General features: G+C 43.8%; 1 protein-coding gene across 4 annotated transcripts in view; it reads right to left on the reverse strand.

Annotated features, from left to right (window-relative positions):
* Positions 1–26,976, reverse strand: part of DLG3 (discs large MAGUK scaffold protein 3) — a 2,000,883-nt gene that overhangs the window by 441,507 nt on the left and 1,532,400 nt on the right. For all 4 annotated transcript variants that reach the window (XM_086918303.1, XM_086918301.1, XM_086918300.1 and 1 more), the window contains one exon: positions 13,855–13,969. In XM_086918303.1, the coding sequence (XP_086774429.1) occupies positions 13,855–13,969 (115 nt within the window). The remainder of the gene's footprint in view (positions 1–13,854; positions 13,970–26,976) is intronic.

A 26,976-nucleotide genomic window follows, 5' to 3' on the forward strand; every position in this document is an offset into this window, starting at 1 on the left:
ATTGTCCAGCCAGGACCCGTAGGACAAAACCCCCCTATTTATATAAGTACAACGCACGAGGGCAGCATCTAAGTAACTTCTGCAATGTCATCCCGGCGACCACGACAACAGACGCGTAATCGACCAACGCCACCTACCGATGCACAGGGGTAGTGCGGATGAAAAAAACTTTCCAGATCCAGTCGGACGCCTGGGGGAAATTCTAAAGTAAGGAATCTATAACTTTCTTTCAGATATATAATTTGGTAATATATTGTAGTGAGTCTACTCTATATTTATCTAAACTACTTGGGTGGTGTAGTGTTTATCCATTGTAGCACACATTTACTGTTTTATTTACCCACCATAACTTGTTAGTGGATGTGCTAGCCCCTTGTTACTACCACTATCATCTTTTTCTGCATCTTCCCAAGTGCAAGGGATGCGGAAGGGAAAGCGCCATGGGACGTTGAAGACTGAACCACCAAGCTTTCAGGAGTGGGGTGATGGCTGAGGAAACTTGGATGACCCGGTGCAGTTCGATGTGCTATTAACCTCTTCACAGGAGCCACTGTGCTAGGCTTGGACTATGTGACTAGATGGACATTTGTCAGTGCTTCATTAAAGGGCAAAAGGAATTCGAACAAGGTATCCCCAAATTGAAGCACTTTGGTCATAGACTAGTCTTTACCTGCTCCGAGGCAGTTCTGTAGCCACATTTGAAGGAGAGCATATACCGGTCTCTGGAAATGCATCCAGTCCATTGCCTTTCCAAGCTTCTCATGCCAGTCCAATTGCTCACAACAAGCACCCAAATGGTGTTTCAAAGGGTCCATTGACTTCTCCAATGCTGGAAACCTCTTCGAAATGAACAGAGAACGTGGAACCTCTGGGCTCCATCCGCGCCGTAGTGGTGTTAAGCATTTTGTCATTTGATTCACTATATTGCTGGGTTACTCTGAATTTTTGTAAGCTGTTTTTTTGTTTTGGAGAACTGATGGTTAATTGAAAAAACCTATGAAAAGTATTTTTTACAAACAAAAGAAAAAATGTGATAAATAAAATGATAAATTAAGGTCACATCAAGTGTCGTGATCATGTGAAGTGAAGAATAACGGATATCAGTACTGGCATGTGTGTTGTTGTGTGATTGCCTTTTAGAAAGTGGGTGTTTTCTTGTCCTAACCATCTGGTGCCTGCAGCCTGTGTCCTCGGTCACATAACTAGGTGTAGTTGGCAGTTGGCCCTTGTGTATTACTCACAGACAGCATCAGAAAAGAGTGTCTGGGTGTTGGCATGATGGGCCACCTCTGGCACGATTGAGTGAGGGCAGCCACCTACCACACTTGCACTTAAAAAGCACAGGCCAAACTTACAAATAAAGAACTTTACACTCTGCTATTGTGCCCCAGATACACTTGGTATTTAACAACAAGGGGTGGTGATGGACAGAGTTTCTGAATTAAGCAGCATACTCTCACCCAGTCAAGAGATCAGGGCTAGATCCAACACCGTTTTTTAGCTCACTGCACCATCCCAGCTCAGAACCTGGCTATATGCAAATTAGTCTGTTCCTGTCCCATTGCATGATGGGAACAGGGCAAACCAAACTACCAAGCCAATTCTTACACTGGGAAGGAAACAAGCTTCCGGGGACCGGTTTCTGGCATTTCAGCCGTCGTCGGCCCGGCTTGCTTGAATCCTGATGGTGCAATGAGCAAGGGACTCACATCTGAGTATACCCTTCCACGCTTATGGTGGACAAAATATTTAACAACAAGGGGTGGTGATGGACAGAGTTTCTGAATTAAGCAGAATACTCTCACCCAGTCAAGAGATCAGTGCTAGATCCAACAACGTTTTTTAGCTCACTGCACCATCCCAGCTCAGTACCTGGCTATATGCAAATTAGTCTGTTCCTGTCCCCGTGCATGATGGGAACAGGGCAAACCAAACTACCAAGCCAATTCTTACACTGGGAAGGACACAAGCTTCCGGGGACCGGTTTCTGGCATTTCAGCCGTCGTCGGCCCGGCTTGCTTGAATTCCCATGATGCACTGGGCACTGGGCCAGGGACAGACTGATTTGCATATAGCCAGGTTCTGAGCTGGGATGGTGCAGTGAGCTAAATAACTGTGATGGATCAAGCCCTGATCTTTGGACTGGGTAAGAGTGGTCTGCTTAATTCAGACACTGTTCATCACCACCCCCTTTTCTTACCAGATACACTTGGGCCAGGGCAGGGAGGCGGAACATTCCAGAAACCTCCGTAGGGAGAAAGTCAAGAGAAGAGGGCTTCCCCTGCTTAAAAGAGAGCACCAGGTATAAATAATGGACCCTCAGACCCAACTCTTCAGATCACTTCTGCACCCGTGAATACTACAGAAGTACTGCCCAGCTGTGTGAAGTCTGCCCTTCTGACCAAGGACAGCTTTTTTACCCAAGGCTTGCTTTGCTGCTCAAGGACCCTTCTGCTCCTGCGGACAGCTCTACTGAGGCAGCCTGCTTGTTTGCAGCCAAAGCCTCCAGTGTGTCTAAGGTACAGTCAGCTGACCTCCTGTTCAGAGCTCCTGGCACATAACCGGCTCCTCGGCACAGACAGAACTTGATGCTGACAACCATTTTTTGCCTACCATGTCACCGCAGTTTGGACCCAGCCATATGCAAATCAGTCTTCATCCTGCTCCATTGGGAACAGTCCAGCCCGAACTGCCCAGACAGGTCCTCCCTGAACCAGAATACAGGTAACTTAGGATCAGTTTGCCCTTATTATAGGCTATTCAGTCAGGTATAGCTTGTTTCCAGTGGCACAGAGACCACTTCTGAGCATACCTGTCACATTTAGGGCGTCAACTTCACCAACAAGGTAATGGATTTCATAGCTAGTCGCCGAGATCAATTCAGGCATTCTGTCCATCACCTTGTTGGTTTTTTTTATAAATACTTTACACATTGCCTCCAAGTTAAGCCTGGTGGCTATTGTACCAAGCTACCAGAGGGTTCAGCACAGGTTAATTTAGTGACTTTTTGTTGTTCACCAGAGTAGGGTTTCACACTCACTGCCCCCTTTCAACCAGCAACCAAATGTCTTACAGATGCGCATTAACATTTGAATGAGATATTTGATGAGTTTTCAAAACCCGCCCATCATAAGGATCATTTTGATATGGGCTGAAGCATTGTTTGGCGCAGGTGGCTCTTACAAATGCCTGTCTTTTGGGTTTATAGAAGCCACAGACAACACGCATCGGTGCCCCAGAAAGGGGAGTTACCCCCAGTCATCTCAAATTCATGGGGATGGACTGGATGGCAGATTCCATGTTCTAAAGAAACAATGGATCCTGTGGCACATCAGTTGAGTTGCTGATCACCTGCTAGTTCCCCCTGCAGCTTCTGTGCAAGTTCTAGAATGTATGAATTATTAACGTCCTCTTTACAGAAACATCTTTCTAATATATCAATAAGTGCCAGATTGTTAATCATGCTTTAGGTATGAACAACCTGATCTACGGTCACCTACATACAAAACATTTTCCTTTGGGGTGCTACTCCAGACACACCAGACTAATTACCAAGCCCCATGTGTATGTTATTGGTCCCATCGCGGGTTTTAAAAATTTTGAGGCGGCTTTGATCCAACCCACTGGTTTCCCTCTGCACAATGGGTATTCCAGCTTGCACCATACACCTTCCAAATAATAGTGTCTCATCTCCTAGAAAAAAGTGTCTCATCTCCTAGAAAAAAACAGATGTACAGTCTTCATTCTCAGGCCTTTAAGGTAGTTCAGATGGGGTATGTGGAACTAAAAATTGGGGCCAAAACATGTCAATCTTAAACAGCCCTTTCAACACAGTGAAATAAAAAGGGAACCATAATTTGGTGGAAATTTTATGTCGGACTAAACATTTCATTCTTTGTGAAAAGGGACTTGGCTTTTCCATTTCAAATCTGCTTCAACTAAAAAGCATGGATTTTTTTTAACTACAACTATAAGAAATAAAGGACTTTACCAATCATGAGATCATTGTCCTGATTTAGTTGCATTCTTTTTCAGTAATGACAACAGTAACATAAGGTTAGGATGTGGCTCTGGAAATTTTTGAATGCTATTGAAAAATCTGAAAATAATTTAGGAGGGGGGACAAAATGTGGTGGTGCATTGATAATTTACTGTTTCTTAAAATTGCTTCCCTAAAGTATACCTAGGCTGTGGGGTTTTAGGTTTAAACCTATATTAACTGATAAAACCCCACGGAAAGAGAAATAACCCTCACCCTGCACAACCACAAAGTAAATGCCATTCAAAGAAAGGACAAAGAGAGTAAAGAGTCATTTATTTACTTCCTGACTGGGCCAATACAATGTAACGTCGTTATACAAGCTAGCAGTAACAAAGCCTGGGCTAACATTATTTTGCTTGAATTTTGTTGTTTAGGGATACCCTAAAATATTGTTTCTTCTTCCTTTTGCTTTTTTCAGTTTTGTGCTCTTTGTTCTAAAGATGGAGGGTTTAAAAGCATGTTTTAGGTCTTGTTTAATTATTTTATAAACTGTAGAGAATCAGGAAATATCAAAATCATATTTGATATTTTGGCTGTGTTTGATTCTTTCACCCTTAGGTAAAATGGCTTGTTTCATAAGAAGCTTTCCTGATATGTGTAATCACATTTACCCACCGAGAATGGGTAAAAACCCTTAATACATCAGCCCACAGTTTCTAGTGGGTCAGTATTGACAGTAGGTGAATTGCCAACACCTTAGGATTTAAACACTTGATGCAAGGTATAGTGACAAGTATATGTATAAAGAGTGCAATCACCAAGCATCAAGGATATTGATGAACACGTAACAGACTTTTGGAGAACATGGAACGCAGTGTCACTTGGAATGCTCTGCAAAAAATGTTCTTTCCAAGTTAAACAAAGATTGTAGCTGAATCACTGCAAATACAAACAATATCACTCAATATATGAAAAAGTTGTGTGATGACCTGTCAAAATTGATACCCGAGCTGAAGTGATTCCCTGTAGGAGATCTTTGCCACTTGTTAGATGGTATACTGAAAGCATATTTGCAATCTTCAGAGTTAATGAGGGATGCTATTGACTTTTTAGTCCATTCTGGTGCACTGTTTCCTTATGCACAGGAACTAAAACGCAAATCTTTATAATGTTGTGCTTTGTGTGGCATCAAAAAAAGAGCCATCTCAACTGTGTCCCTAGCTGATGGTTCTCACTCAAAGGGGCTATGAATGCTATATTATCCATGTGGCAACCATTTACAGAATGTTTGGTGAGTGATGGTGCCAAAGGCAAGAAATGGGAGGATCTTTGGTCGCATAAACATAGTGATGTGAAAAAGTGCACTGTAGTGCATTATATTTTTTTACAGGAAAACATAACTTTTGTAGTGGACATATTAAAAAAACTAGAGCTTGAAAAAAGCCTTGTTTGCCAAGTGTTCAGCATAATTGGTGTAGATGTGAAACCTCTCCGAGAGCAGGCTGGGCGACACCTTCAGTGACTTTGGCGCAGCAAATGTAAATGTAAATGTACAGGAATTTATATAGCGCAAATCACCACAGGTTTCTAAGCGCTTGCTTAGGGAACCCGTCCTGGTATTCCCCTGTGAGTTAACCCCGGCAGGGTATCCGCAAGGTGAAAGCCAGGCATCCCGCCGCGAGGGGCCATTGTGGAGATTAAGCAAGCTATTGCCCAGAGTCGCAGAGTGTGAATCCATGAATGGAGTAGGCACCGGAGCGAGAATTGTCGAGTCCATGGACATTTTAGGACTCAAGACCCGCCGAGCCGGGAATTGAACCCTGGTCCCGGGCTGACCTCTGCTTCCAGGTCTGCCTGCTCTAACTAGTGAGCCACACTTCTCCACTTCAGCAACCAGTAATGGCAGGGAAAGCTATGTCAGTGGCCAGAGTTAACAAATTGTGCACTGGCTATTTGAGTTGCCCGTCTCAAGAGCCACTATAGAGAGGGTCTTTTCACAAAATTAACATGGGAAGGAAAGGGCGAGCGCACATGACCAAAGACTCACTGAAGAAGTATTGTATGGTGTATTACAATAAGTTTAATTTGCAAAACTCTATTTGGACCTCATATACACTATACATACATTGTCTATATATATATATCATGTTCTATAAGTGCAGAAAGCAAGCAAAAATAAAAGCAAAACGTTCCATTAACACTGCAAAAACACTTTGTTGTTTTTAGTAGCGCGAAAATGTGTAACCACTGATAACTGTTTTTTAAGGTATTGAAAACATTGAAAAAAAACCTCCAGAATTTACCAAAAATAGAAACTGAAAACAGGAAAGCCTAAGCATACCTTATGTTTTTTCGGAATTCATTTTCCGGAACTCAAGGGTTACAGACAAAATCCCATCTCTTACTTTACCAAAGGCTTGCTAGTCACCTGAGCCCGCAACAACCTAGCAATTGGCATGGGGATTCCTCCGGCCCTCTGTGTGACCACAGGAGGATCTAGAAAGGCCCTGCACAGGAGACAGGTCAAATGTCCTTCCAATTGCAATGAACTGGGAATCATACACATTGTGATAAAATCTGAGATCCTCTGGGTGAAACAACGAAGATTTTCTAAACAATCCATACTAACCTCTTAGGAGAATTTTGAGACATTATTTTTTAGCGATTGCTTTTTCAAGGCAAGATGCAATTTTGCTAAAATGTTAGGAGATAGAGGTAGAGTACACCAGTGATGTGAAAACACTGGAAAATGTCCAGAACAAACAACTTTGGCTCTAGAAAGAAAAGAAGTCAATAAATAGAGGGAAAAAACCATACAAAGTAAAGCCAAAACAAACCGCCTCGCACAGACAGAATGTCAGTGGCCCGTATTTCATCCATCCCTGCTTTCAGAAGGAAAACAATTAAATAGGGAGACATCTTTTATTGCATTCATTATGGATCCCTGGAGCAACTTGGTGGCGGCAGAGTGATTATTTTATTGTAAAGCTCCTGCACAACTATTTTCTTTTGTTCATTATAAAAAGGAAAACTAGAAAGGCTTTACTAGAGGTAAATTGCTTAAACATTTTTGAAAGATTTATATATTTTTTTATTAAAAAAAAGGGTTCCAGGTTGTCACATGGAGGGGGGGCCATTCTAGTACTTAGTATTAATAAAGAAGTTCAAATGATGGTGAAGAAAACGAGCTACTTACCTGTAACTTCAGTTATCCAGTATTGGTATCTTTCACAGATTCACATGCTTAGAATCATACCCGCCGACGAGGTGGGAGTCTCGCGGTACAATAAAACATATACATTATAGTCATAATAACATTATACCATAGGCTACAGTGTAAGGAAAAGTCACTACAATATCCTATCTCAGTATTTTTGTAAAAAGAACCAAACTTGGAAACCAGCCAATCAGGCAGCAGCACCCTCTAGAACCATCCCCACAGAGAGGCAAACCCTCAGATTTTCGTAGCACTAGTGATAGTAGTATACCATTATGATAAGGTAAACCTCTCCGGGGAGGAGGGTGGGTCGCATGTGAATCTAAGAAAGATACCAATACTGGAAAACTGAAGTTACAGGTAAGTAACTCGTTTTCTTATCCAGTAATGGGGTATCTTTCATAGATTCACATGCTTCGAATCAGAGTAGCTAGCAGTAAGTAACACTTATATGCATAGTGGATGGTGGGTATCATAAGAAGTTCAAGAGATACCATGAAAAAACCAATGCAACAGTCACAAACATTTCTATATTGTGAGAAAGAGTAAATCATACTCATACACAATAATGGTCATATCTTTTTTTTTTTTTTTTTTTTCCCAGGTCCTATGATTAACACGTACATTGCTTATCCTTGCTGCCATGACTAACAGTCTTGGAGCTATGGGGGTCTCGATAACTTGGGCACTATCTCCGGAGGCACATCCCTAAGCAAAATCATGTTTGGCTGTTGTGATTGGTGCTGTGGGGAACCGGTCTTCTTCCCTCCCGAATGAACTTTCTCCTACCAGCTATAAGCTGAGACAGCACTGCACGTGACCATTCTTTCCTTTGCTCTGTGGCGGTCCTTTGGTTTTGATAGATTGGAGCTATGCACGTAATATGAGGACAAAAGAAAAAATAAAAAATAAAAAAAAAATAATGGTCATATCAAATAGAGAACTTTTACAACATTAGTTATAACATTCTTGCCATCAGGCTTACCTTATCTAAAAAGGTTTTGTAGTACTGCTTGTCCAACTGCTGATTCAGCTTCTGTTGCCAGATCCAAGCAATAATGCAGAGTGAAAGTTTGTACACTCTTCCAGGTTGCGGCTCGGCAAATCTTGTCCAAGGACACTCCAGCAAACAATGCCGTAGAAGAGGACACTGACTGCCCTGGTAGAATGTGCTTTTGGCCTGCTTTGCAATGGCAGAACTGAATAGCAGATGCAATCCACTTTGAGATGGTAGCGTTTGAGATAGCTGATCCTTTTTTGGGGCCACCATACAAGAGAAATAACTGATCAGACTTTCTGAAGGACACAGTTTGAGCTATGTAAAACTTTAGGCATCTTTTGACATCCAAAGTATGCAATGACTTCTCCGCCGCAGACGACGGATTTGGGAAGAATGTCCGTAACACTATAGGCTCATTGGGATGAAATGAAGTTAGAACTTTAGGTATGAATGTGGGATTAGTTCGCAAAAGGACGTAATCATTAGTGAATTTCAAATATGGTTGTCGTATAGTGAACGCTTGTAACTCACTGACTCTTCGGGAAGAGGTGAGTGCCAGCAGTAAAGCGGTCTTCCATGAGAGATATTTAATATCAGCCTTATGAATGGGCTCAAAAGGATGTTTCATAAGCTGCTGTAGAACAACATTTAGTCTCCATTCTGGAGGAGGAGCTTTAATAGGAGTGAAAGTTCTGAAAAGTCCCTTCAGGAACTGTTTAATGAGACGATTAGAACAAAGTGACGCCATCCCTGAAGACCTTCTGTATGTAGAAATAGCAGCTAAATGCAATTTAACTGAAGCAAATTTTAGACCAGACTTAGAGAGTGACAACAAATAAGGTAGCACCTGATCAGGAGAACATTCCAATGGATGTAGATTATTATTAGAGCACCAGTGACAGAATCTTTTCCATTTTAGGGCATAGGTCCGCAATGTAGAAGGGGCTCTTGCTCTGTCTAGAATGTCTGCATTCCTGAGGAAGTTATAGTTCCTGGAAATCTGTGAGTCCAGGAACCAAGCATGGAGGTGCAGTTGAGCTGGGCAAGGGAGAAGAATCTGCCTTTCTCTCATTGATAGCAGATTCAGCTGTATCGGAAGGCGGAATGGCTTGTACTTTGAGAGAAGGAGAAGTTCCGTGAACCAGTGTTGACACAGCAATTTCGGTGCAATCAGAATCATGCAACATGGTTCCTTCTTCATTTTGTGCAAAAGTCTCGGGATTAGAGGAAAGGGGGGGAATGCGTAAGCTAAGATTCCCGTCCACCTCACCATGAATGCGTTCCCCCAGGAACTCCTCTCCTGTTCCCAGCTTGCGAAGAAAAGGCACTTCCAGTTGCTCTTGGTGGCAAAGAGATCCAGATTCGGTTTTACCCCACTTCTGAAAGATGTTGTCCAGCACAGATTGTTCTGATGCCAGAGAGAGTATATCTCGCCTACTCTCTCTGGCATCAGAACTTCTAAAAAGAAAGTCTGCTTCAGTGAGAATGATCTGCAGACAAGAATGCCTGGTCTTGAAGAGTGTCCAATTTTGCTCCCAGAAATTGTACTACTTGAGACGGAAAAAGGCTTGACTTTTGGGCATTTAGTGATCGACCCAGCGAGGGAAACACTTGCAGGCATTTTGTTGTTGCAAGAGAGGCCTTGCAAAAGGATGGAGCCTTTATTAGCCAGTCGTCCAAGTATGGGAATAGTTTGACACCTTGCAGCCTGAGATGCGCTGCTACAGGAGCAAAGAATTTGGTAAAGACCCGTGGAGCCGAACATAGGCCAAAGGGAAGTACTCTGAATTGGAAGTGTGCACCTGCCACCGTGAATCTTAGAAATCTTCGATGCTTGGGATGAATTGGGATATGAAAGTATGCATCCTGGAGGTCCAGGGTTGTCATGAAATCCGCATGATCTAGAAGCTGAAGAATCTCCTGGAGTGTTACCATGCGAAAGGATTTCTTCTGAAGGTACTTGTTCAGCATCCGCAAGTCTAAGATTGGCCTCTAATCTCCTGACTTTCTTTATCAGGAAAAAGCGAGATTAGAATCCCTTTCCTATTTGAGAATGAGGAACTCTATGGCCCCTTTTGAAAGCATAGCTTTCACCTCTTTCCTAAGAAGAGAAAGATGTGGTGGATTTTTCTTTAGAGGTGAATGAGGAGGGGGAAATTTGGTGAACTCCAGGGTGTGTCCAAATTTTATGATATCCAATACCCATTTGTCCTTGGTTATTTTCTGCCAATTGTCAAAATATTGAGAAATCTTTGGAATTTTGAATTGTGGTGGCGAATTTGGTGCAGGCACAACAGGATTGTCACTGCCTTCTGGCAGAATCTCTGCCATGAGATTGACGTCTCTTGCCTTGTTGCCTATAGGCAGCTGCCGGAGGATTCCTGTAGTTTTGTTGTTGCTGTTGATAATTATATCCATAACGACCCTGGTTACCTTGTTGCTGATACTTTTGGTAACCCCCACGAAAGGAGTAGGATCCTCTGCCCCTTGCTCCACGAAAGGGCGTTTTACGATACTGTAAAGAAACCAACGATCTTGCAGTTTGCGTCCTTTTTTAAATCTTGTAGAGCGTCATCTATATGTTTTCCAAACAGGAGGTCGCCATCAAAAGGCATATCAAGGATCTTAGTTTGGATTTCAGGGCGAAAATTAGTGGATTTAAGCCAGCCCTGACATCTTAACGTAGCTGCTCCTGCGAGTTGACAAAAGCCAAGAGACGCTATATCCATAGAAATATCTATGATTTCAGAAGCCGATCTTTCTCCTTCCATAAGGATCTTCCTTGCCTCTATCTTTTTGTCCTCAGGCCAATATTCCATATATAGGGACATATCTGACCACAATTGTCGATCATATCTACTCTAAATGGCCAAACAGTTTGTAGCTCGGACCGTAGCGCCTGCCAAGGTTGTAAAACATTTTCCTATGTTATCCAGGCGCCTCCCATCCTTGTCAGGGGGAGCTGTTATAGGAGTGGAAGGATTCTGAGATTTTCTTTGCCCTGCCTGAGAAATTACAGAGTCTGCTTTAGGGTGACCTGTAAGGCAGGCAGGAGCATCATCCGGCGCCTTGTGCTTTTTGTCAATCCGAGGCAGAATTGCAGGAATAGAGAATGGAGTTTTCATGCTCTTTACTCCCTCTTCCAATATGTGATCAATTATGGGAATAGAACATGTGGTGTTTCTGTTTAGGTCTTTAAAATCATACAAAAAACACTCAGTCTTTTGACCTGGCATAGTCCGATGAAATCTTGTATATGCTCTCTCCATAATGGCATGTCCTCAGGAGGGGAGTCTGCAGCCGGTGGAATCGGTGAAGCAGGATCTGGGATCAGATATTCGTCCCATTCATCTACGGTAGTGGGCGAATTAGGAATCTCTCCGTCCTCTGCTACCGTGTTATCTTCATCGCCTTGCAACAGCTGTGAAGGTATTGTCACCTGGGGCTCAGAAACTGGTGTTACAGGTGTAACAGTTTGCATCTCTACAGGAGCAAAAACTTGCTGCGGAGGTGGAGGCGGAGGAAAACGACTTATAGTCCTTAAGCATTGCTGTAAGGTCCTGTAGCAAAGCTGCTGGCATTTGAACCATTGGTTCTTGATGACACTTCTTGAGGTTCCCTCAACGACTCACATGGTTCATAGTACTCCTCTTCTTCATCCTCCTCCTCTTGATAATTTATCCTGAGCTGTGACGGATCACCGGCCTGCCCATAAGGATCATCATCATCTTCAGATTACTCCAAATTATGGCTGAGTGGCAAAGGTGAAATGTGGGACACATCATGATAAAATTGCCTGTTAGACGACAATTTTGAACTCAAAATAGGTGTAAATTGCAAAGGCGAGGGTTTTTTACGCCTTTAAGTAGCAGAAATATATGTTGAAGGTGACTCATATTCCGCTGAAATCACTGCAACAGTTGGCATCGTCGACGTCAACGGAAAAGACAGTCGACGATGTGGTCTTCGACGTCATGTTTGAAGTAGTCGTCTACGGTGGACTCGCCGACGAGGGAACAATGATCGTCGAAGGGAGGTCATCGACGGCATAGTCGTCGGTTGGCTCGTCGTAGACGGTGGGCTCGTCGGCGGTATTGTCGTCGACGGTGGGCTCGACGTCGACGGGATGCTAGTCGACGACGGTGGAAGCTTCGTCGCCGCGATCCTCGACGACGAAGCAGGCGTCGACGAGTTGTGATTTCTCCTCAAAAGAGACTCTTTTTCTCTTTTTGAGAGGAGGACTGACCTGCTTCAGAAGATGAGTTTTTAAGGTTTTACTCATTTTCTCAGGAGGATCTCCAGATCTATCTCTTTTCTTGGAGATGGGGGTGGACACTTTACTTCCTTCACCTTCAGAAACCCCATCAGATGATTTCAATTTCTCCAGCCAAACCAGCAGGCGTCCTTCACGATCCTTCAAAGTCTTTGCAGGAAAGGTTCTGCAGATCCTGCATTCTTTGACTTTGTGTGCTGGGTAGAGGCAATAAATACACTCTTTATGTGGGTCTTCAAAGTGAAGTCTTTTCTTCCCACAGGAAGAACAGGCCAAAAATAAGTTCTTCTTAGAATCAGACATATTCTTCTCTCAGAAATAAAGGCCAAAGGAAAAAACTGAGCAGAGGTTAGGGAGACTCCCTAACACACGAGGTGCGGTAGAAAATCTGAGGGTTTGCCTCTCTGTGGGGATGGTTCTAGATGGTGCTGCTGCCTGATTGGCTGGTTTCCAAGTTTGGTTCTTTTTACAAAAAGACTGAGATAGGCTATTGTAGTGACTTTTCCTTACACTGTAGCCTATGGTATAATGTTATTATGACTATAATGTATATGTTTTATTGTACGGTGAGACTCCCGCCTCGTCGACGGGGAGGATTCTAAGCATGTGAATCTATGAAAGATACCCCAATACTGGATAATTGTTTTTCCGCACGGAGCTACAAAATGGATCCCCTAGATTCCTTAAGGAATAAAAGATAGCTGTTGTGATAATGTTCAATATCCCCCTTCGCAACACCTTACTCCCCAGATGCAGACTAGAGTTCTTTTCACTGTTGACCCTGCACCATCAGTCTGCTTTATTATACTGGAATAAGGATGGCATAACTGGCTTCCTAGATTCAGACGACTGTTTTCACAAACCATTTCAAAGACATCGATCGGCCTCGACTGCCAAAGACATCAAACTAATAGATAAACAAGCATGTCACAACGACTGTACATCCTACTAGTTGTCATAAACAGGAGTGCACAGAGAAATAATAGAATACACATTTTATGTGAAAATACAAGCCCATAAGGAAACTAAAACAGCCCCCTCCTGAAAGTGTGCAGAACCAACTGACACTCCAAGCGTAGGGTGAAACAAAAGCACATTAATTTGGGTAAAACAGATCAGGTAAAATACCATGAGAGGGGCTTCAAACTACACATCCACTGTTGAAACCACTTGCATATGGAAGACATCATACCGTCACAGGAAGCAGACAAATCTGAAGAAATTAGCTCAGGTGCACTAAATCGGAGCAGGGAACTACTACTTGTGAGTGAAGTCAAAATTAGAGAAAGCCCCACAAAAATAAAGCCAAAATATGTCATGCCCTAATCAAGACCTGAAGATCACCAAGAGGAAAATGGTTGAGCTAAATAACAAGCACTTACCTGACGTAGAGTGATCGCTTTTCACTCGTCCGAAGTGATCCAGATCCTGAACTCATGCTACTGTTCATCATCTGCTCCCGCAGATCGTGAATCTTTGTTTCAAACCGGCTGTACTCTGCAAAGGAAATGAGAAGGGAAAAGTCAACCTATGGCACTGACCCGCGGCCTGTATTAGACTTCCTGGAGAAAATCAATGATGCAGGCATTCCTCAACACAGCTGAAATCTGTATCCGCATTTATTTTTCTTTTACTATTGAGTATTTATCGGGGTATCAGGAGCAGCTACATTTTAGTCTTTTAACCTATGATCATCATGATATATAGTAAAGTTTAACTTTGACTTACACTTAGTAAGGGATTTTATCAACTATAAAATAAACCTATTAGAGTTGAGCAGCTAAATGATGTCAAAGTCTGGGCTGATGATGAAGAATATAGAAGAGTAGCACTAAGAAAAAAGCCTTGAATCCATAAACTCGTACTGTTCCCTCAGCCATAGAGACTATCAACCGGTCAGAATGTCAGTACAATCCACCAGGAGAGCACAATCTCAAAAGAAGACAAAAAAACGAATTCTGAGTCCTTTATTTAAGGAACATCCAGTGTGTTCGGCAGCTAATCGGACGAAATATGACCCCCATAGAAAATAAATAAAAGTATTGCTTGAAAGAACTCAAGTTGGTCCTAAAGTACGAAGTGAAACCTCCAACTGTCAAATTTGCATTTACAGGCTGCACACCAATGAATAAAGTATACAAGCCCTTCCCGTAAAGCCTCAGTCTATGTCACCCCATAATTTAGTGCGGAGGAAGGTTTTGCAAGCCAGGTCCGATTTCATGGAGGTCATACAAGTTCCTACATCACAGACTGTTGAATAGGTTTGTATGATCACATCAAAGCAAATACATTTTAAAAATCTCACTAATTCTACTTTAAAAGTTAAAAGACTGAGTGTAGCATGAATCCGCCCTGCGTTGGGGGGGGGGGGGGGGGGGGGGGGGGGGTCATACTTTTTAAATGTTGGCCCAACCAAGGTTGTTGGATGCCTTGAAATTACACGGAAACAGCAAATGAAATTTCTTCCTAACACTGCATCATATACAAGGATTGTAAAGCAGACACTCCTCTCTGAAATCAAGCGATAATAATCAGAAGGTTCATCACATAGTTTGGAAACATGGCGGAGCTGCACTGAGGGGGGGGGGGTGCTGATTCTCCATAATCTCAGCCATTCTAACTGCCCTCAAGGCACCACTTTAGTCTGCTCATCACGGACTATCAAACCCATGTGGTTTTGGGCTCTAATCAAAACTCATTCTAAAGTGCTTCAACTGGAAGGAGAGATTAAGGACACAATTAAAAATATAAACTGCAAGACAAACTACAAGGTCAAATGCTCAAACGATCTTGCAAGTTTTAGGTGCGACTTGGTGGCCCATGGAGGAAAAGGCAGAAAAACAAACATGTACCACACAGAGAAAATATGATGGATTGCTTCTCAAAGATGATTTGAAAAAAGCATAGGTGCCAAGAGACGTAGCCTACTACGAGAATGATAGAAATGTTAATATCAATACAGCACTCAAGAGGGCTCAACCCGTCTTACTGCTACATTGTGGCCATAGACAACAGAAATGTCTTGTTCGGGTTCAAAACCTATAGTATGATGGGGTAACACGAGCAACTATAGTTTGAAGAAAAAGTTTCGTCATAGCCAAAAATATCAGGGTAACCATTACAAATAAAAACAGATCAGATGGGTACTAGAAGTCTGCACCTAGCCAGCTATCTACTATGTGCTTTGCCAACCGGATAAACTATTAGTTTGGCGATTTCTTTTAAAACTAGTTGGCAGACTAGGCAATGATACCCTGGGATCAGACACTGACCACTTTCTCTCACAAGGACATCTCAATTAAACCGTAGGCCGATCCCATTTTATGCATAAGCAGGAGCACCTATGACCATGAGAGAGGCTGAAACTGGTGTTGGTCTAGCACTTGTGCCTCAAAATCTCTTTCCAACACAGGTCTCTGCAGGTAAATATACTGTACTGTACTGTAGTGTAGTGGAAAAAAGTTGACACTCTAGGCCAGTCTTTCCCGTTGGGTCAGTGGGGAGCAAGATCACCTGGCTATAAGGTTGGAATAGTGGGTTTGACCTCACAATGTCATATCACGAGGCAATACATTCACACCCAACTCTAACACACACTACCAGTGACATAATCTTTAAAACATGAAGACCCAACCACATGCCGATTACAAAGCCAATGGAAAAACTGGATCCAAGTAATAACAGAAGGAAAATATATCTCCTCACAGTAATTACCGTGAGGGATATATTTTCCTCCTGTCTTATGTTTTGGTGTGTCAGAGGTACTATACAAAATTTTAATTCTTTATAGGATGATGCGCAAGGTATGAATGGTATCTATGAAGTTTCTAAGTGTGATGTGTTTCAGTTGACTGGAGTGAGACGGTTTTCTTTTGAATTTATTATGCTTAAATCACTATTCTCTAAACAGTTTATTAATTTCAAATAAAGAAAAAAATTGAGATATTTTCTATATAAAAAAGTTGGTGCATTCTTAATATTTGTTTTTGACTCTTCATACAGAGTATTTGTTTGGAGGTGGGTTGTTTTGCTCTTTACTGTCCTGTTTTCCCTGTCCCACTAAAAAATCGGTTTCTAGTTTGGGGAACCCTTTTCTTATATTGTTAAAACCTCATCCCAGGCCACCAGTTATTGACATTGGTTCGCAGAGAGTCACAAGACAGGCCTGCCTGAGACATTGAAAGCATATGAAGAAGCGCGAGAACAACCACCTATAAAACCAACAAAGCCAGCAGGAAATACACACTGGACTAATCTGGACAAACGCTGTTTGATGAAATAGCGCACAAAAGTAGTGGTGCAAGAAAACATATGGGTTGAGACAAAGGGTTACAAGATCTAATCTACAAACTTAGCACTGTCGCGCCACACCCTCCCATGATCACTCTCTCTAAATTCCAAACAGCATCGATGCGGACTGTAACACTGCAATTTACCCTTGGAATTATGCCGTAGAGGACAGATAACGAAAAGAATATGAGCCACCTTTGTATAGACTGCTTCGATGTGCTGCGAGGTCTCAGCATGAGGAAAGTTCTAGCTAAGAAAGAGGCGGCCATATAGAGCGCTATAGCCGAGGTCTCCCCAGAACCCACACTCTGTACAAGAACATCGTCCTACATTCCCATTGAGGGTCAGCACACATTACTTACAAGCAGAGCAGGAAGACCGAATAAACAAAGGCAAGTCCAGGGTCTGGAAAGGGGATCAGACCAGAGGAGAAGGGTTCAAAGGGCCTTTAATTCCCTTAACTACCTTGAAAAAGAGGATGCAGTTTGCCAGACCGATCCCATCGATACCTTAAGGTATTCAGCAAAGATTAAGCATCAATGGAGGAAGAAGATGTGAAGATCTGTACAAAACGATTCTAAACTAAACTGGTGTCTAATTCACCGCCACCTCATGCCTTGTGGCCCGCTCTTAAGCATTCGGGTGTAGCTTCTGAATCCAAGCTCAGTGCTATACGAGATTAAATAGGACGCATATAGTGAACAAGAAACGTTTTGGGCAGAAATACAAATGAGATGGTCCCTGTTGCACAGTAACTTTAATAAATGCCTGTGCATTTCCCAAAGCTGTGTCTTCTAATTTTATAAAGTGCCCTGTGCCAAAAATGGATTCATTAGTGCTAAACAAAGAGCGCACTGTGTCAGCGGGAGACGATGGAAAGAACCCAGTAAGAGGAAAGAGAAGCAAGCACCTTAAAACAGACAAACACCCGAAGGGCGTGGAGGGACACGGCCCACACATACAGGGTAGAGACTAAGTCCACGAAGGAACACGCAGAAGTAAGGTTAGAAGCAGAACTAAGAACGGAAGAGTGAAAAACAAAGTCCACCTGAGAGTCCTGTGAAATGCGTGCAAAAGACAAGTTTATGTGAAAACATATTTGCAGCCTAGAATATTTCCTAACTGGCAAAGTTGCTGAAAATTACATGAATTAGCGTACACACAGTTGTACTATCCCAACCCCTAAGGAAGAAAGAAAGCAGTAAACATTTGCATACAGCAATGCTTTATTGCCATAGAAAAATCTGTAATTGGAGGCATTTGCCAGTAGGGTATAAAGAAACACAGAAAAACTGACACCTTGCCTTTAAGGCATTAGAGTAGGGGTACTGTGCCTTTAAGACCTGAAGGCGACCCCCAGCTCCTGTGATGCACCACAGGTGGCAGTTGGGTCAGTTCTTTATGGAGGTGCATAACACCTGAGTAGATCCATAGTAACATCTCATAACTTTAGAATAATGCTCGTCCGGGGAGGTGGGTGGGAGCTTATGACTGATGAGTATACCCCTGGATGAGAACCAGGGTTATAGGTAAGTAACTAATCCTTCTCATCCAGGGGATACTCATCAATAGTCATAATCTATGAATAGATTAGCAAGCCCATACCCAAAGTCTCGCGGACGAGCAAATAAGTATACAGTAAAAATATTACTCAATATCACATTGATATTGAAGTTATGCAAATAAATTCCTCAACGAGGCCGGTCCCACTTGGGCATCTGCCTGTGCATCTGAATCTAGGCAATAATGGTGGATAAAGGTATGTACTGAACGCCATGTAGCCGCTTTGCGAATTTCAGAGAATGGAATGTTACGAAGGAGAGGCGTAGTAGAAGCTTTCCCTCTAGTAGTGTGTGCATGAGGTCTACTCTGTAAAGTCTTATTAGCCAATTGGTAAGAGAGTTATACAGGAGATGATCTTTTTGAGGCTGACAGACTGGTATTAGTTGATCCATAATTCACAAAGAGCCGGTCAGACTTCCTAAGTGGAAGGGTTTTTGCCAGGTAACATTTTAGAACCCTCCGGAGATCTAGAGAATGTAAAGACCTCTCCGGGCGAGTGGTAGGTTGAGGAAAAAAGGTAGGCAGGGTGATAGACTGATTGATATGAAAGTCTGAGACTACCTTGGGCAGGAAGCCTGGATGTGTCCTCAGTACCACCCTGTTGGCGTGAAACACTGTGTAATGTTCCTTACAAGACAGGGCCTGGATTTCGCTAACCCTACGGGCAGAGGTGATAGCCACTAGGCAGCTTTCAAGGTCAAGTGCTGCAAAGAAGACTTGTGGATAGGCTCGAAAGGAGCACCCATCAATTTAGTGAGCAGGATGTTAAGCTCCCAGGGAGGGGAGGGGGACCTCACTGGTGAAAACACTAAGCCCCTCCAAGAAATCTTTGACCACAGCCATAAGGAAAAATGAGGTCTGAGAAGGTGACTTCCTATAGGCTGTTATTGCCGCTAAGTGAACCCTGATGGAGGGGTACTTCAGGCTCGACTTTGCCAAATGCAATAGGTAGGGTAGAATCACCTGCTCCTGACCGTGAATAGGTTCAAGAGAATTATCACGACACCACATGAAAAATCTCTTCCACTTGAAAGCATATAACTTCCTAGTGGAGGGTCTCTTGGCCTCCTTAAGAATGTTCATGCAATCCGCTGAAAGGTCTAGGTAGCCATTCTGGATGACATAAGGAGCCATGCCGTCAAGCGAAGGGAAGGCAGGTTGGGGTGAAACACCCTCCTTTCGTCCTTGGTCAACAAGTCTGGACGGCAAGGAAGTCTCTGGTGAGGGACTTCCGACAGCTGAAGTTGATCCGGGTACCACCACTGGCGAGGCCAATCCGGCGCTATCAGGATCATCCTGGTGTTGGTCCTGTAGAATTTCTGAATCACTGCTGGGATCAGAGGCAGGGGAGGAAAAGAGTACAGCAATGTCTGCGACCAGCTGATCAAAAGTGCGTTTCCCCGAGAGCCCTGCTTGGGGAACCTGGACGCAAAGACGGGCCATTTTGCGTTTGCCGCATCAGCGAACAGGTCTATATCTGGTACGCCCCATTGTTGAAACACCTCCTGTGCGACTTCTTCGTTGAGCATCCAGTCGTGCGCTTCTACGAAGGTCTCTGCTTAGGACGTCCGCCTGGACATTCTAGATACCTGGTAGGTGAACTGCCACGATGCATAGACCTCTTGCCAGAAGTCAGTGCCAAATGCACCTTGAGCTTCCAAGGATAGAACTCGCGACCTGGTGCCTCCCTGCTTGTTCAGATAGAACATGGTTGTCATGTTGTCCGTCTGAACTTGAATGTAGTTGGTGCGTGGAGAAGGGTAGAGGGATTTGAGGGCCAGATAGACGGCTCGAAGCTCCAGGAAGTTGATGTGGTAGCCTCGCTCTACTCCAGACCAGAGACCTGAGGAAAATTAAATTTTGGCCATGTTGTGTTCCCTAGCGCGTACCCCACCGACTCCATGTACCAGCTTAAAGTGCATGTAACTTCCCTCCTGTGCCAGCTATGAAGACGCAAATACATTTGCGTCCACCGTTAACTTGTCCTCTTTCAGATCCACCATGAATGGATTATATAGTCCGTTCCTAAGTATGCTATGCCACCGTCTTTTTGTAGTGCACTTTTCGTATTTTTCCTGCTCTAGCAAGAGTAGGCCCTGAATTCCTGCCATCTGAACCTCTTTTGTGGCTCCTGACTCTGCCCAGGCTACCTCTGTACTCGTGAACTCTGTCCTACTTTCAGCGCGGCCCCTCGCGCTCAGCTCAAGCCTGTTTTCTGCCAAGACTGACTATAACCTTCGAGTTATCTGTTCCGCTCCTCGAGAATACATTCCTGCCTACTAGATCCTGTAAACATCCTCTCCAGCTGCAGAGCCAAAAGGCCGACCTGTCTTAATGCAAGTAATTCATAGCCTCTGTTGCCATGCTTCCATGGAAGGCCCCGTGCCCCACGCTTCACATGTAGACACTCAGGCGCTTAAACACGCATCCACAGTTAGCATAGAATAGCTTCTGCCCTAGAGACCTTTCCGCCCAGATAGTATAGTTCCTAAACACCAGATATCAGATATGATAGAAGTACAAGTTGATCTGACATGCCAGACTTCTGTCTCTTTCCGTCAGTGTAAATGTCAAGTCCCCTGCACCCCGTCAATCACACGTCATGCAGCTGCGCGCGCATCCAAGCTTCCGATTTCTGCTGACATTGCAACATTCTGTTAGCACCACCCCTTGGTGCCACCCACTTGCGTCACCTATCAGTGACGTTTCTAGCACACACCTCTGGTTCACGCCTAGTTTACGCCTCTTGATGATGTACTAGTACCACGTGTATACTGTTATCTTGTCTTCTCTCAGCTGTTACGCCTCTTACATTGATTCCTATGGTGTAAATCAAGTATATAAGCTATGTATTATCAATAAAGTTCAGCGCGCTCATCTATCCCTTCTGACACCCCTGTGGTGGTCAGAACATGATATCCTGATTCCTTTATGAGGAATAAAACCCTTAGAAACTCTAACACCACGGACTCTGTTTTCTTTCATTCCGATTGAGTTATTATTGATTAAGTACTTACCTGCATAGAAATTAAGAGAGTAAATTAATTATTTACGTCATTTTGGCGCCCGAATAGGGACAATACAAGTTACCACCCGATGCTGTAGTGGCTTTACTGAAAATAATTGAAGAGCTTATTGCCCAGGGAGTGGTCGTAGAGACCGACTCCAATATCTGTAATTCACCCATCATTCCAATTCTTAAACGTACAGACCGCAATGCACCGCCAGTATATCGGCTGGTGATTGACCTTCGAGAACTGAACAAATGTATTGTACCACAGTATCCTGTGGTCCCCGATATCTCCTCCCTATTGACTGCTATTGATTCAGAAGCAACGTTCTTTACTGTAATCGATCTCAAGAACGCTTTCTTCAGTGTACCTATTGACCCGGAGAGCCAATATCTCTTCGGATTTAGTTTAAATGGACGAAGTTTCAAATTTTCCCGCGCACCTCAAGGATTTACAGAAAGCCCCAGCATCTATAGTCAAGCACTGAAAAGACAACTAGATTGTATCCACATGCCAGTTAATACCGCTTTACTGCAATACGTCGATGATCTACTGATCACCGCACGAAGTGAGCCCGAATGTGAACAAGCATCTCTGACAGTTTTGCATTTCCTGGCCGACAAGGGACACAAGGTGTCCCCTTCGAAGCTACAATTCTGTGTTCAGCAAGTTGTGTACTTGGGTCACTTGCTGTCCAAAGTGGGGAGACAGCTCACTCCCGATCGCATTCAGTTAATTATAAATATGCCACGACCCCAGACACAAAAGGAAGTGCGGGCCTTCATAGGCCTCACCTCGTACTGCAGACAATGGATTCCTCAATATGCATTTCTAGCTAAACCACTCATCCAGTTAACGACACAGGAGGCAGCGACTTCGACTGTCCTCCCTTGGACTCAGGAACATACACAAGCCTTTGAGGAATTAAAGAAAGCTTTATGCCAAGCGCCAGTTTTAGCAACACCATGTTACAGCAAACCGTTTACACTTTTTGTTACAGAACGTGACGGTACAGCGTTGTCTGTCCTCACTCAAGATCAAGCAGGTTCACATAAGCCTTGCGCTTATTTTTCAAGTACATTGGATTCAGTAGCACAGGCACTCCCTGCATGTTTAAAGTCAGTAGCAGCAACAGCGTTAGCAATCAGACAAAGCGATTCAATTGTTTTAGGTCATCAGTTAACAGTACAAGTTCCACATTCTGTAGAGGTTCTGTTAAACAGAACCCAGACTCAGCACTTGACTATAGCACGACTGACAGGTTACGAATTGACATTATTCCAGCCACACATAGAAATCAGACGCTGCAGTATCCTGAACCCAGCAACACTGTTACCTACAGTTATGATAGATCCAGCTCCACATGATTGCATAGAGATCATTAATGCAGTAACAAAGCCCAGACGAGATTTAACAGATGTTCCATTGACAAATCCAGACCTGACACTTTATGTGGATGGTTCATGTATGAGAACAAGTACAGGAGAGTTAGTGGCCGCGTATGCAGTGACCACTGAAACTGAAGTTAAAGAAACACACCGTATTGATACATTGTCTGCTCAAGCGGCAGAGCTCATCGCTCTGACCCGAGCCTGTATTATAGCCAAGAACAGAAATGTCAACATATACACTGATTCCCGTTATGCGTTCGGAGTCGTACACGACTTCGGCATGCTCTGGCAAGAACGAGGTTTTCTGACCTCTCATGGTACAAAGATACAGCATGGTCCTCTCATTCAAGCACTGTTAGAAGCAATACATCTGCCTTCAACCATATCAGTCATGAAGTGTAAAGCACACACTAAAGCCACAGATTCTGTTTCCCAGGGTAACGACCTGGCAGATCAGACAGCAAAACATACAGCACTGACTCACACTCAGACAACCGACACAACAAAGACAACAGATCCGACAAACTGTATGACAGTCAGAGATCCCACACTAGATGTTATTGACATTCAGACACATGCCACTCCAGAAGAAATAAAGAAATGGATCGAACTAGGAGGGATCCAAACAGATCAAGGTTGGATGACGAAGGGAAAATCTACATGGTTTCTCCCTGACTCTATGGTCCAAGTCATGATAAATACAGCACATAGTCCTGCACATCTAGGAGAGAAGGCAATGCTAGACAGTTTGCAAAATCTCTGGAACAATAAACACTTACGAGCAGCAGCAAAACAGAAAGTGCGTACTTGCATGATCTGTTGTCAGTTCAATCCAGGTAAAAGCGTCCCTGTAGAGCAAGGTGGATTTCATCCTCCCGATCACCCTTTTGAAGTCCTCCAGATGGATTATATCCAAATGGACCGTTGTCGAGGATTTAAATATGTTCTCGTAGTTGTCTGTGCTCTGTCCCGCTGGACCGAAGCATACCCAGTCCCAGATTACACTGCTCCGACCACTGCCAAACAGTTGGTTCGTGAATTCTTCCCACGATACGGCATGCCTCGTGTCGTGTACTCAGATAATGGTCAGCCATTCTCATCCGAATTAATGAAACAAGTTTCCTTGTTACTGGGATACCAGTGGAAGTTCCATTGTGTCCGACATCCAGAAGCAGCAGGCCTTGTAGAAAGGCATAATCAGACATTAAAGATCCGCCTTGCCAAAATATGTCAGGAAAAAGGAGTCGACTGGATAGTCGCCCTGCCAGTGGCACTATTCTATATGAGAATGGTTGCCCATTCGAGATCAGGGCTATCCCCGTACGAGGTGGTCTTTGGAAGACCACCGAATATGTGGGGGACGCCCATTCCTAAAAAGATTACTGATGTTGATTCTAATATGTTGACAGATTACCTTGCCTCCTTGATGTCTGCACTCCAATCATGTCGTTCACAGGTTGCCGCAGCCTTCCCTGACAACACTGATGTGAAGCCGCATGACGTCCGCCCCGGGGATACTGTCCTCGTCCGCAACTTCGACAGGAAAAGTCCGTTGGAGCCCCGCTGGAAGTCTCCAAAGACCGTTCTTCTTACTACAAGGACCGCAGTCAAATTGGAAGGCAGAAAGGGGTGGGTCCACCTAAGCCATATCAAAACATTCCCAGGACTGAAACCGGAACAAGACACACCCACCCCCACCAAAGACTGTGTTACCAAAGACTTTACCGAATCGAAACGAGAAAAAACTCCTCAAGAACAATACCGCACGAAATTACGATCTAGCAAGTCAGACAGTTTAATTGTTTAAGTCCTCCCCTAGGTGAATCGGTTAAATAGTTTCTGACATGTATCCCCTAGATCGAGATAGAGAGAGAGAAGCAAAGAAACGTACATATTGCAAATCACTCCGTAGTCACTGCATAGTGACACTAATAATAATGTTTATTCTCAGTGTTTTAATTATTATTGCTAGCATCTTATTACCTACCTACTATCCTATTTTCAAGCGTGAACAATCTGCTTACAATGTCTCTGCTGAACACACTTTTAGTGAGTTACCTCCTCATGAGCTTTCCTACAGACTCGCGCTGCGCAACAACACATTCATTAGTATGTTACATCATTCTCATCAAACTAACAATGCTACAAATTGCTGGATATGTGGCCGACTCCCTCCCTACCAGAATTACAAGGGAGCCCTGCCTCTCTTTCCGTACCCGTTCTCTCACAATGGCTCCTGCGGAGCATGGTTTAAGATAATTAATTCTTTAGATCCCGACATTGCTGTTTTCGATGGGGGTTGGGTTTGGGGAAACCTGAACTTGGTCCTACTAGACGTCTGTTACCCGGATAAGGAGGGACTCCCCACTAGAATAGGAACTGATCTAGAAAATGAAGTGTATGGATTAGGTAATTATACAATTAGCCTTATGATTCTTACTGTCGAATCCGAAGCCACACCAGTTCTACCTATTATGTCAGTACTGCCAGTCACTGGTGAATTATGTATCAAGAAGAAAGGTTCAGTACACTTAGGTCATAGTAAATGCACTACTGTGGTCGAATTCAGTGATCATGGAAAGTCATCTTTCAAAGCTATCAGTCATTCTTACTTTGTTTGTGGTCATACCGCATACATACGTCTACCTCCAGATTGGGATGGTACCTGCTACATTGCATTCCTTCTGCCACCTGTTTTTCTAGCTCCTCCTGATTACCACAGAAATAGCAATCTAGTAAAGAATAGACCCAGAAGAGATGTCCCACTTGTCGACTACACAGAAACAGCATGGGAACAGTACACCGATTTTAATAAAGGATTCTTTTTCTTTCTAGGACCTGTTCAGAATAGTAAATTAATACGCAGATTAACTAGAACACTTGAAGCCGTAGTAAATGAAACTGCCTCCGCCTTAGGTAACTTAACAGAAGAGCAGTCCGCTATGCGGGTTGTTGTCCTTCAGAATCGTCTTGTAATTGACGTCATCTTGGCAGATAGAGGTGGAGCCTGTAAGGTCATCGGGTCAAGCTGCTGTGTTTTCATTCCACAAAATGCACCATCTGTATATCAAGCTATCACCCGTCTTCATAATATTGCAAATCAGATACATCAGAATCCAGGCACCTGGACTTGGTCCGGTTGGTTCTGGACAACGTTAACAGCTTGGGGATGGAAGATCCTATCCTTCCTAGGCATTGGCCTAGTCCTAGTATTCAGTTGCTGCCTATGCCTGCAGTGCGGGCCAGCGATTTGTGGACTGTGTGCCACCTCTTGTATTGAACATTCCAGTTTTCACTCAAAACGTAACCGAATGAAAGAAGAACAAATGATGTTACAAGAACAGACTGATCGATTCATGAGGATCGATATTTCATGAAGGGTCCGTAGGGAACAAGGAGGGAATGAGGAAAATTAAATTTTGGCCATGTTGTGTTCCCTAGCGCGTACCCCACCGACTCCATGTACCAGCTTAAAGTGCATGTAACTTCCCTCCTGTGCCAGCTATGAAGACGCAAATACATTTGCGTCCACCGTTAACTTGTCCTCTTTCAGATCCACCATGAATGGATTATATAGTCCGTTCCTAAGTATGCTATGCCACCGTCTTTTTGTAGTGCACTTTTCGTATTTTTCCTGCTCTAGCAAGAGTAGGCCCTGAATTCCTGCCATCTGAACCTCTTTTGTGGCTCCTGACTCTGCCCAGGCTACCTCTGTACTCGTGAACTCTGTCCTACTTTCAGCGCGGCCCCTCGCGCTCAGCTCAAGCCTGTTTTCTGCCAAGACTGACTATAACCTTCGAGTTATCTGTTCCGCTCCTCGAGAATACATTCCTGCCTACTAGATCCTGTAAACATCCTCTCCAGCTGCAGAGCCAAAAGGCCGACCTGTCTTAATGCAAGTAATTCATAGCCTCTGTTGCCATGCTTCCATGGAAGGCCCCGTGCCCCACGCTTCACATGTAGACACTCAGGCGCTTAAACACGCATCCACAGTTAGCATAGAATAGCTTCTGCCCTAGAGACCTTTCCGCCCAGATAGTATAGTTCCTAAACACCAGATATCAGATATGATAGAAGTACAAGTTGATCTGACATGCCAGACTTCTGTCTCTTTCCGTCAGTGTAAATGTCAAGTCCCCTGCACCCCGTCAATCACACGTCATGCAGCTGCGCGCGCATCCAAGCTTCCGATTTCTGCTGACATTGCAACATTCTGTTAGCACCACCCCTTGGTGCCACCCACTTGCGT

The sequence above is a fragment of the Lissotriton vulgaris genome, chromosome 4_1, assembly GCF_964263255.1.
Source record: "Lissotriton vulgaris chromosome 4_1, aLisVul1.2, whole genome shotgun sequence".
Classification (NCBI taxonomy): domain Eukaryota; kingdom Metazoa; phylum Chordata; class Amphibia; order Caudata; family Salamandridae; genus Lissotriton; species Lissotriton vulgaris.